A 12,303-nucleotide genomic window follows, 5' to 3' on the forward strand; every position below is an offset into this window, starting at 1 on the left:
AATATCCACTCTTTCCCTTTAGAATCTTGGACCCTGAGTGGTAGACCTTCAGGCTGCGAGATGGGAGGAAAATAGGCCTGTGTCATGGCAAGCACAATGTTAGTGTTGATGAAATTATAGAGTGCCCACACAAGAAGGGAGAGAGTTAGATACTAAAACCATGCAGAACTCCTCAATGAAATTATATATTGATATACAAGCTCCACCATTAATGTGGCAGCATGACTATTCTCCAACTAAAAATGTTTCATAGGAGTCAAAACTGCAAATGCACAAAAAACATGGATGTATTTTAACACGACAAATTGCATTCAGAAATGTTCTTTCCATACTTCTAAAGTATTTTCAATAAGAAGCAGCCAGGAAAATCGACAAAAAGAGTTGTGTGATTCATCACCATTTTGGTGAATCATCTTTCAACTGACTGTGCTGGGACAACACTCTGAGAGAATATGAGGTATGCAAGAATACACAACTCTATAGTGGAACATCCATTGTATACGAGGGTGTTATCACAAGCAGTCTTGACAGTAACCAGAGTCACCCATCAGCATTATTATCCATGAGGACCATGACTGTGACTTGAAAACTCCTTGGTCCATAAAAAGAAAAATAACACCACAACACAACTATAAAGCATTACATAACCAAGAAAAAGAAAATGTCTGAAACTGATATATTGCTAAGACTAATAAACTTTTCTTTCTATTATCACTTTGTCTTCTTTTTTTTTCTCTCATTTTTCTAAAAAAGAAAAAACAAGAATACATTCTTGGTTCCACCAAAATCCAATATGCAAAGCTTTTAGAATAAAACTGATAAACAAAGTGAAAGGTTAAGCTGTGAAGCATGAGTACCAACCTCTGCACATTTTTTTGGCAGCACCAAACGCCCAATTCGTCCAGCATCACTAGCACTCAACATCTTCTCAAACAAAGGTTTGATCACAGAATTAGAACTTAAATAGGGTTAAGGTTTCAGGATCCATAAATGCAAAGAGGATTAGGAAGATATAGTTATCACAAACAAAATAGAGCAGAACCATCTTGCAAAACCTAACTAATCTTCCCAAGTCAGAAAATCAAATGTGGAGAAGACTAGAAGATTGTAACTTTTAAATACAAAACTGCCTCCAAACAATATGGCACAGATTATCTAAAATGATAATTAATTTTTTGAAAAATTAAAATATAGAGAAACCACCGCTGACATAAAGGATACTTTCCAGAAATTTGTTGCAGCTCTCCATCAGTAAACCTTGGCCAGTACCGAGGAAGTAATTGGCTTCTTCCACGGGCATCTGTTCTAGGCTTCCCATTGCGTATGTGACCATCAACTGATGAGTCAACACCATTGTGTAAACTCCCATGAAAATGCTTTGTAAATGGAGGTGGAGGGGCTGGCTGTAAAGCATTTACAGAGCCCTCAATTTGACCATTTGATTCGCTTATAGATTTATAAGGTATTGTTATTCCAAATTGTTGGCCCGATGCATCCTCCATCAAAGATGATGATGGTTGTGGTTGCTCCTCACCAATGATTCCTGCAACAAATAATTAACTTGCAGTTGTTTCTATAACACTCCAAAGCATGGCAGCATGAAACTGCCAGGTCATCGTGCACTTTTTTCCTTTAAACAGCATAAAATGTAGGTAAAGGATCTGTACCTGCATTCCCATTCTCAACTATATCCTGTAAGCGAATCCTCAGGTTTCCATTGATAAATTTTTCTGAGAAATCCTCAACTTTCCTTTTCTCTAGTGAAGGGGCAGAAAATCTTTCACTGGTATTAAGCCTGTCAACTTCATAAGGCATCCTTGTTTGCAATTCAGACTGTGCAGCAGAAGGATTAAACAAACTGGGTGCTTGACGCCATGGTACAGGACCTGAACCAGCTAATTGACTCCAACTTTTGACAGAAAGGTCTTTGAGTCTCTCGGGGAAAGGTGCATGGTAAAACAAAGAAGACCAGGCAGGGTTTGACGTCTGGAACACAGAATATAAAGCAAACATAAATCTATCACAATTAAAATTGAACAAGGTTATGTACCACATCAGCAGAGGTTGCAGTCAGAAGAATTTTTGGATTACTCTCCTACAATAGCAATTTATAAGGTGCTGGCAGTAATAGAAGGAACATATTTTCCATTATCCAACTAACGGAGTATGAATCACATATTTGATCAGAGAAACCATCAATGGTCATAATAAAACATATAATGACTATGATTCAGCAGTAAGAGATTAACTTGCCCTTACCAAAACAAAACTCTTCCTCTCACATGCCATGCACGCAATACCTCCAGCATCCAAAAATGTGAAAGCTTGAATTGAAACAATACATCCACAATGAACCCTCTGAAATGGAAAATTAAACTTGGATGATTTACAATAAAATAAATGGCAGCTGCATACCATCCATTATATAACCACATAAGCACAGACAGCATATAAATAAACCAGAAGAAATTTCATCTTACCTTCCCACATGACTCGCAACACCTCCAACCACTGGCCCTCAAGTGGAAAGTCTCACAGAAACTCCCCTCCTCATAAGCGGAACTAAGTCACACAAGGTTGAGTCAATTGTAAGTTAATGATGGTGGTGGTGGTGGTGGTGGTGGTGACATTGCAGCCATGAAAACAGATACTTGATGGTTAAGTATAATTAAGAATATGCCAGTAAGTTGTCTTGATAAGACCTGTTTGAAGGTTTTGCCAAATGAATTCTTCTCTCCTCTACTCTCGATAGGAGAGGCCAATCCAAGCAAAACCAAAAAAAGAGGAAGAGAAATAAAAGAAATTCCACTCATAGTAAGCATTTAGGATCTCAACCAAATGACAAGTCACCAATACTTCCGTTTCAGGCCTTGCTAAAAGCATAGTCAGAGATTTTAACGGAACCTCACTGATATATCACTCTCTAAAACCATTCTACACAAGAAAACATTGCCAAATTTTTCTAAAGTTAAAAAAAAAAACGTGGTAAGAAACCAAAGCGTATCATTAATGACTCATAGAAACTCATTATTCGAAGTCTAAACGGTTACAAAAAGCACAAAAACTTAATTTTTCTATGCCAGTGTCTTGATGGTTTTCTCCCACTACAACTGTAAACTAGCAACTGCCAATTAGACCAATAAGGCAATAACACACCAACATGAACAGCTAAATCACAGCTACAATCATTAATTAAAAATTGCATTAAAGTTCAACTCCAAAAAAATCCCATTAACAACACGTATTCACCAAAAATAAAATGACCCAGAAAAGAAAAACAGAAGAAACCATTGAATTTCACTCTTTCTAGGTACACACAAGACTGAGAGTTGATAAATCTTGAATTTATATTTTTTTTCCAAATTCATCACAAACAAACAATTACGGAAAAAAAATAAATTATTTATATCAGCATTGAATTCTGTCCTATCCAATTTACCCAAATTAACCTCCAATTTGTTAGCTCAGCATCATAACCACTTACTAAATTTAATAACAAGAACACAGCCGCCGCCACAACTATTCTCTCGAAAATTAACAAAATAGAAACAAAAGGTTGTGTACTACTCACGCGCATCGATCGCAAAGCTCGGCAAAGTCACCGGAACGGAGCCTCCACCCTTTTCGAGATTTAAAGTCCGTACAATCAGAATTGAAACACTTTCTTGACAGTGCCTTTGAAGAAGAAGAGCATGAAGTATTATTACTATTACTATTATTATTATTATTATTATTATTATTATTTGCAGTGGTAGCCGTTGTTGAAGTGGGAAGATGAGAAGGAGAAGACGACATTGAGATTTAAAGGGAAAAAAAAACTCTTGAAGGAGGAATTATGAAAGGGAGCTGAGAATGATGATAAACCCTAGAATTTGGAAATTTGTAGGGCTGGATTGATCTGTGGAGAAATCACGGAGTCATTGAGCGAGAGAGGGTTTTGTAGAGAGAGAAAATGGAAATGGGCATGCGTGTGTTTGTGTGTAGAGAGAGAAAGAGGGAAAGGAGTAGAATAAAAAAGGATATAGGATTCTGGGTATTTATATATGCGCGTGGGTGTGGGATTTTTGTTTTTGTAGTCGTAGAGTCTTTTTTATTTTTCGTCGTCGTTTCTCTGCGTTTTCTGTTTTTTAATTCCAGTAAATAATAAAAATATCCTCCAATTAATTTGTGTATTAATTAATGATTTTGAGTATGTATGTTTCGTATTAATTAGGTGTATTTCAACTATTCTAAAATAAAAAATAGAATAATTTTTTTATCAGTTAATCTAAATTATATTGTTATATGATGATAATTTTAAATAATAATCATTGATTATATATTTTCCGCTGATACAAGTTATGCATTATTATAGATATTGATTAAAAGAATGCTTAGCACTAGATTAATATTTTTTAAAAAAGATTTTTTTATTTAAAAATAAATTTAAATAATATTTTTTTATTTTTAAAATTTATTTTTAATTTGAAAATATTAAAATAATTTGAAAACATAATTAAAATTAAAAATTACTAAAAAAAATCAAATAAATCGTGTAAACCATTCAAAAGCATAAATTATCACATTCCAAGAAGCACTGATAAAAAGCTTTATTTGGCATTAAAGTCTAATGATGTTTTATTTTTTTAACTTTAAATTATATTTAAATTATATTTTTTCTTGTTTTTTAGTTTTTTGATATTTCAATATTGAAAATAAATTTTAAAAAATAAAATGATATTTTTATGAATTTCAAAAAATAAAATGATATTTTTTATAAATTTTAAAACAAAAATTATTTTGAAAAGCAATATCTATCATGCTCCAAAACATAATGTATTTGATAGTGTGATTCAGAATGTTTTTTATAATTATTTTTTACTTAAAAATATATAAAAATAATTTTTTTTATTTTTTATCGTTAACATCTATGTATTAAAATTATTAAAAAACACTAAAAAATATTAATTTAATATTATTTTATTAACATAAAACATTTATTAAAATATATTTGAAAACAAGTTAAAATGCAATAACATCAAACACCTCAAAATAATGACTAATATAAACAATAATATAGGTTTTATAATTTTGAGGGATATATTCTAACTGCTTAAACTCTAAATTTAATCCTTAGATATTAGTAATTCAAGTGATATAAACTTTAAATTTACTATAGATTTAATTAATTGTAGAATTTTACAGGGTTAATTAAAATACAAATAAAATAATCAGGATATTATAGTTAAAAAAATTATTAATAATAATAATAACATGGGCCCTATCTTTCTTTTCTTTTTTTTATCTTTCCTAGGTAAACAAGCAACGGTAGTAGTGTGACTGGGGATAAGATTTGAACAAAGAAGACCCGGTGCGGGCGAGTAACGGCCTGATGTTGTACGTGAGAGAATAGCATTAGGAATATGTAATGATGATTTAATGCGTGGCCCGCCGGCGAGAGTCATGCAATGCAAATCACGTAATGCATAGGTTCTGACAACACTCACGCGCTTTTGCTCTGCTCCTTTTTCCCTGTTCCCTTCGATTTCAAGGTTGAATTCAATTCAAAGTTCAAACGAGGAAGGAAGGGGAGGGGGTTTAGTTTCTTTTTCTGGTTTCTCTTTGTCCTTACTCGCTCTCACTTTATTAGAACAGGCAGAGTCTTTTCAATATTTGGGCCAGCCTCTTCAGGTTTTTGATATTTAGTATTAATGTAGTGATTATTTTTTATTTTAAAATAAAGTAAAAAAATATTTTTAAAAAAAATATATACTATTAATATAAGCACATATAAAAAAATTATCATAAAAAATATATGTTAATACTTATAATGCTAACGCTGGTAATTAATTTGCAAGAAACATCAACTTTTTTATGGATCTAGATCAATAGTTTATTTAATGTTGTTATGTTGATAAAAAAAATAAAAAATTTGGGGTTAAGTTATAAGGAGTGCATTCCTAAGTCAAGCTTATACTATTCCACCAAGATTTATTTATAACTATTTATTTTTTATTATAGAAATTAAGAAAAATCTCTTTTTTTTTACACGAGATAAAAAATTTTGAGTTTTATAAAAATATATCAATTAATTTTTTAAAAAAATTAATTTTTCATCCACTTATAATTTATTTTTAATTATATTAATATTCTGGACTAGTAAATGTTTTATTAGTGAACAATTTCCAACAAATTTTTAATTTTAAAAATAAATAGACCTCTTTTTAAATTTAACATTATATCCATCACCCATTTTTAATTATTTTATTAAAAAACATTTCTAACATCTGCACGATTGAGTTTTAATTAAACTCTTCACACATGCATTTAGACTTTTACTTATGCAATAATTTTTTCTCTCACACAGCTATCCAAACACAAAGATAATTACATATACTGTTAATTTATATAAATTATATTTTATCATTTTATTTAATAATTTAAATTTATTTTATTTTTTAATATAATATCAAAATTTTAATAAATTAACCGTTACAGATTTAAATTTTACTATTATTATTTATTTAATAAAAATTAAATATAAAATAATGTAAACTTTCACAGGTTTCAAGTTTAAAAATTAAGAGTATATTAAAAAATAATATAAATTATATTTTAAAATTATATTTAAAGTTTAAATTTTTATATTAAATTGTTTTATTGATAAAAATAATTCCACTTATCGGTTGAGTGAAGCCAACACAACAAAGGTCTATTGAATTCTAATTTCAACATTACAAAATCCGTCCAATCTATAATACTGGAGTGAGCTATAACAGAGGTTACTTGTTCTATTTTAAGGCTTCAACTATGTTTAGCTAACAGATTCAAGATCCAAAAGTTGAGCTTCACCCTCTCTCCTCTTGCTTTATAAATGCTATTCATTACCGGGCTCTAGAGGCATGCTCCCTCTGCCGGACTTTTCATTCTAAAAAAAGAGTAAGCAATTTAATCTCAAGATTCAGATAACAAGTGCAAAACGTGGCATAACCCGTATTTTTTTAAAAAAATATTTTTTATTAAAAATTAATATTTTTAAATTATTTTAATAGGTTGATATCAAAAATAATTTTTATAAACTAAAAAAATTATTTTAATATATTTATAAATAAAAAATATTTTAAATTTAATAACTTTATTTCCCTTGGCTTACATTTCTACAAATGTAATTTATGGGTAAGAGTTTATTTGAAAATATAATTATAGTTATTTTTTAAAATATTTTTAATTTAAAAATAGATCAAAATAATATTTTTTATTTTTAAAAATTATTTTTTATATTATCACAACTTGAAAACACTAAAAAAATTATAATTCAAAGCTAATAAAAAATAAAAAATATATATTTTTAAAATATAAAAATAAACAGGACGGAAGTTTTTCAAAATCATTATAGATTATTAATGCGTCAGAAATATTTTTTAGTGTATATGGCAGTGTGATAACGGTTACTTTTCAAATAACTTTTTGTGTTGAAATGCGTGCTAATGATATTTTTTTTATTTTTAAAAATTATTTTTAACATTAATACATTAAAACGATTCAAAACATACAAATCATATTAAATTTTAATAAAAATAAAAATAAATTTTTTTTAATTTTTTTAAAAATACAAGTTCAAATGTAGAATATTACTGGGGCAGAAATGGCAGGCATCTACAGTAAATTGGAAAATAAGAAATTGGAGAATCCAAAATGTTTTTCATTATACCACAACTTATGGAGTACATGTGAGGTTACGATACTGATACGGTACGAGGTAATGAATGCAAAGATACACGACAATTATTACCTTGCCCAAAGTTTTTGGAGTACTCGAGGATTTGACAAAAAGCATCGCACATTCATCACAGCCACATGAGGTGGGGGCTCATGCAATAAATAAAACGATCGCAGATGGCTGCTTACGGGATGAATGAGAAGTTTTAACGTTACTGATTTGTAGGAGTTAATTTATTTTGTGTTTGGAATTATTGCAGGTGTTGTTTAATAAAATATTTTTTTATTTAAAAATATATTAAAATAATTATTTATTTCTGATATTTCAAGGAACTAAAGTAAAAATTAAATTTAAAATTTAAAAATTAAAAATTAAAATTTCACCTATCTTCATTTAAACCACAATCTCAAACGATACTTGTTAAAAATAGTAGGCGGCTTTGACTGAGGTGGGAAATGAAGCCCGCAGCTTTTGGGATATTTGTTTGTGGGGTAATTGTGTTTGTTAAAAATTTTATGTTTTAATTTTGAATTAATATTTTTATTGTTTTGATGTACTAATATAGAAATAAAAAAATATTATTTTAAAATATTTTTAATTTAAAAAAAAAAACATTTCCATCCAATGAGATGACCCAGGTGTTCCAATTGAATCTTGCTTGAAATTCGTTATTAAAAATATTTCAACCCAATCCAAGTGCAATTAAGACAGTGATTAGTGACAATGGGATAGTAACATCAATGATGTAGTAGAGGTCGACAGGCAGGGACATGTTTTATTTTGCATTTAAAAAAATATTCAATAAAATTATATTTTCTTACCCGACCTATCTCAACAATACATCTTAATTTTATAGTTAAATTCTCTTTCATAAATAGTGATTTTGAAATTTAAACCCATGAAAGAACCACATGTTTATGTATAACCTAATTAGACTCAATTATTTGTCCTGATCACTCATAAAGCCATCTTGGTTTTGCTTGTTGTCGTGTTCCAAACTCATTGCTCCCAGTACTACAAGTTTAATTAGATATTCTGTAGTTATTTCTTGACATAAGAACCTCAGTACTATGATAGACCTCCGAAGGGAATTATAATAATGAAATTGTTTGTTTATGTGCTTTATTTTTTTTTTTAAAAAAAAAAATTTATTATTTTTTCTTTACTTTAAATTATTTTTTAAATGTCAAAATTGATTTTTAAAAAATAAAAAATATTATTTTAATAGTTCTCCAAACAAAAAATATTTTAAAAATAACCGATAGAATATTCTCAAATACCACCAATATAATTATAATCAACTAAGATAACTACAAATGATTAGTATAATTTTGAAATGAAAAAAGGTTGAAACACTAAAATCCAAACAATTTTTGCTGTTTAGACAAAACCAATCATATTACTTCACACTACCGAAGAAATAAAGTTATTATAACTTTGTTTGGTGTTGAGTGTTTCAGACCTGGAAGGTGTTTGATAATCTGGTTATAGTTATTTTTTAATTTTTTTATAAAATAAATTAAAATAATAATTTTTTAATAATTTTTTATATTAGTATATAAAAAGTAATGTCAAAATATCAAAAAATATTAATTTAAAATAAAAAATAATAAAATAATTTTTTTAAAAATAATTTTTTTTTTTAAATCAATCATGCCCAATTATTTTCCTATATATGAGTTTAGTTTTAGATTTTTCCCAGTAAGAACCCCAGTACAATAATAAACTTATGAAAGCAGTCATGTTAATGTAATCACAATAATCAAGATGACCGGAGATGGCTGGATATGATGTTGAGATTAGCGGGCATTAATTAGTGATAGTATTAATTTCTTGCATGGCTACACTATCAATGATGCTGGAAAAACTCAGAATAGGAGGCAAGAGATGTCAAACAAATTAAGACAACCAGATAAGCTTAGGATATTAATCATGGCATTAATAAATAATAGTCCATTATCATGTAATTAATTATTATCCTTAAATCAAGCTACCATGTACTAATATTGAATTAATCTCGGTCACATCTAACAAGGCTGCCTTTCTTGTTCTTCATTTTCCTAGGAGATAGCCAAGAGGCTTACAGTGCAAGCAAGGACTAATGAGCGGTGACGGACTGCCACATGTATGTTTCTTAACAATTTCAACTTGGGATGTATAAAATGGAAGATAAGCTCTGGAATATTGCTAGGGCAAGCTTACTACATCATTTGAGAATTAAGCGCGGCATTGTTTGTCTCCATGCTGGAGACAAAGACAGCTTAATTTCCACTTGATTTGCAAGAAAACAATTTTTTTTTCCTTTGTCGTTGATGACGACGAGGTGGGAGATGAACAAGCAAGGAAGAAAAAGACCGGCATCAAGTCTGGATTAAATTTAAAATTGTTTGAAAATTTGAAAGTTTGAAAATTATTATAAATATAAATGTAAGATGGACTCTAATAAATAAATAAAAAATTATATAGTTTTTTTGCAACTGGAATTTCAAATATTATTTTCATGCAATTAGTTTTTAAATTTTATAAAATTAATTATGAAAATCCAAAATTATTCACAGATATTCAATTACTTGTAAATACCAAACATGATAGCTACTCGGCTATTCCTCATCCTCATGATAGCTACTTATTAATATGTAAAAAAACTTCTTAACCCCCATTGAAATTGGTTTTTTAAAGGTGAGGAGTGCTCCTCGTACATTGGCGTGGGCATAGGGAAAACCTACGTCCACACCATGTCACGATGCAAAATCATAGCCTTGGGAACGAACAAAGAGGGAGGATTAACCTAAATATGTGGCCAGGCCAGGCAGGCATAGTTGCTTGCTTTTTCAAAGAGGATTGCAAAGACAACGTAAGAAATTCCCAATTAACATGATGTATTCATGACGTGGAAATTGATGGTATACAGGATTCTCTCAAGCCGGATTCAGTGGATCTTTGCAGTCTTTTCGAGGGGGCCGTGCATGCAATTAAATCAAGAGACAGTGATGATGATTTTTAATATATTTTTTCAATTTTAAAACATTTATTTTTAAAACTAAACCAATCGACCATTGAAATAAATTAAAATATTATATATTTTTTAAATATAACTTTTTTAATATTATCTAAAAAAATAGTTGATAGTCTAGTTGATATGTAGAATTTTTAATGATTTGATTGACTTAATTAAATCCATTATAAACCTAATTAAGTTAATACTAATATTTTTTTTAAATAATCAAACAATGTCATCTTTATGAAAACACATAATACAGTAAATCACAAATTTACCTAGTAATTCAATGATTCAGATTTTTTTTAATAGAGAGTTAATTCTTTTATAAATTTTCACAATTATATTAATGGAAAAACACCAAAAAGTATATATTTTTAAAGCAACAAGAGCCCTCCATTTCTTTAAAATTCCCTTCGTGGTCCCAACATGCTCATGTCCCATTGTTAAGGATGTTAATGGTAACCAACACTCGTGACTAATCATATGAATTCCACTAATCACATGGTTAAGGATGTTAAAAAGTGGTCACCTAACCATTATCTCGATAAGAGGTTTTTACCAACGACTATTTTTTTTTGAAGTTATAATTTTAGATTATTTAGTTTATTTATTTATTTATTCTGTACACGGATCTAGAATTTGTATTTAGATGCATGTGTTATTTGTCATTGTTTTTATTTATTTGAATGAAGGCTTAGGTGTCGTTGTGAGCCGAGTGCGAAACAATTGATATTAATATTTTTTTTTAGGTATTTTAATAAAAGAACCCGTAGTGTGACTCATTTTTTCAATTTAAAAATACTATACACATGATATGCAATCATTTTCTATATACACAATTTAGATCTGAGAATTTCAAATGATTTTATTTGTCGATTACTTTTTCAAACATAAAGTAATTTATCTAAATATATGAAAATAGCGATTTATTTGTATTTTATGTAGTATTAATAAAACTAATATTTTATTTTCTTAAAAAGATATGAATCCAACTGAATGATTAGACTTTTTTATATAAAAATAATGATGGTTAGGTTATGGTTAATAATTAAATAACGTGTTTCAGTCACGGTTATGATTCCAAGGATAATCAAATTAAAAATAGTTTTTATTTTTTTATATTAAATATAAGAAAATATAATTTCCCATTAATTATAGATAAATAACAATCAATTCATTTAACGCTAAACGAAATAAATATGAATAGATATGTTTTTCAATTTTCTTTAATCATGATTACAGTTATATCTAAAACCTGAGAGAGTGTACGAGACAAAGTCTAGAGGCAAAGTACCCAACGACTAGAGGCATTTAACGAGTCGAAGTGCTAGGTACAATATGAAAGCAATAACATGATCCACCTTCGTAGAAGGGTGATTGAGTACAGTACATGAAGTAGACATATGACGCTGAATTGCCAGCATAATGTTGGGTTTTTGACTATGAGATGTTAGCAAACAAAACGCTTGCTTCTACTCAAACAAGAATCATTAGTAGAAATGCAAACTAGGGCTTGGTCTAGCAGTAGAAGTGGCTTGTCTCCTTCCACTGCACCTGGGTTCAAGTCCTAGTGTGCACGCCCGTCACCTCCGCGGTGCCTTAC

At 29.2% G+C, this 12,303-nt stretch overlaps 1 protein-coding gene across 3 annotated transcripts in view; it reads right to left on the reverse strand.

Moving 5' to 3' along the window:
* The window catches only part of LOC105108497 (B3 domain-containing protein Os07g0563300-like), a 9,273-nt gene extending 5,275 nt beyond the window's left edge, over positions 1–3,998 (reverse strand). For 2 of the 3 annotated variants that reach the window (XM_011002824.1, XM_011002822.1), the window contains exons 1-8: positions 3,740–3,998; positions 3,572–3,706; positions 2,481–2,562; positions 2,260–2,358; positions 1,668–1,986; positions 1,222–1,543; positions 862–958; positions 15–77 (exon numbers count right to left, since the gene is read on the reverse strand). In XM_011002824.1, coding sequence (XP_011001126.1) covers positions 15–77; positions 862–958; positions 1,222–1,543; positions 1,668–1,986; positions 2,260–2,358; positions 2,481–2,562; positions 3,572–3,706; positions 3,740–3,795 — 1,173 coding nt within the window. In that variant the 5' untranslated portion in view covers positions 3,796–3,998. Of the gene's footprint in view, positions 1–14; positions 78–861; positions 959–1,221; positions 1,544–1,667; positions 1,987–2,259; positions 2,359–2,480; positions 2,563–3,571; positions 3,707–3,731 lie in introns of all 3 variants that reach the window. The other variant, XM_011002823.1, reaches the window with a different exon arrangement.
* Between the last annotated feature and the right edge of the window lie 8,305 nt (positions 3,999–12,303).

This window comes from Populus euphratica, unplaced genomic scaffold (genome assembly GCF_000495115.2).
Source record: "Populus euphratica unplaced genomic scaffold, PopEup_1.0 scaffold194.1, whole genome shotgun sequence".
In the NCBI taxonomy this organism is placed as follows: domain Eukaryota; kingdom Viridiplantae; phylum Streptophyta; class Magnoliopsida; order Malpighiales; family Salicaceae; genus Populus; species Populus euphratica.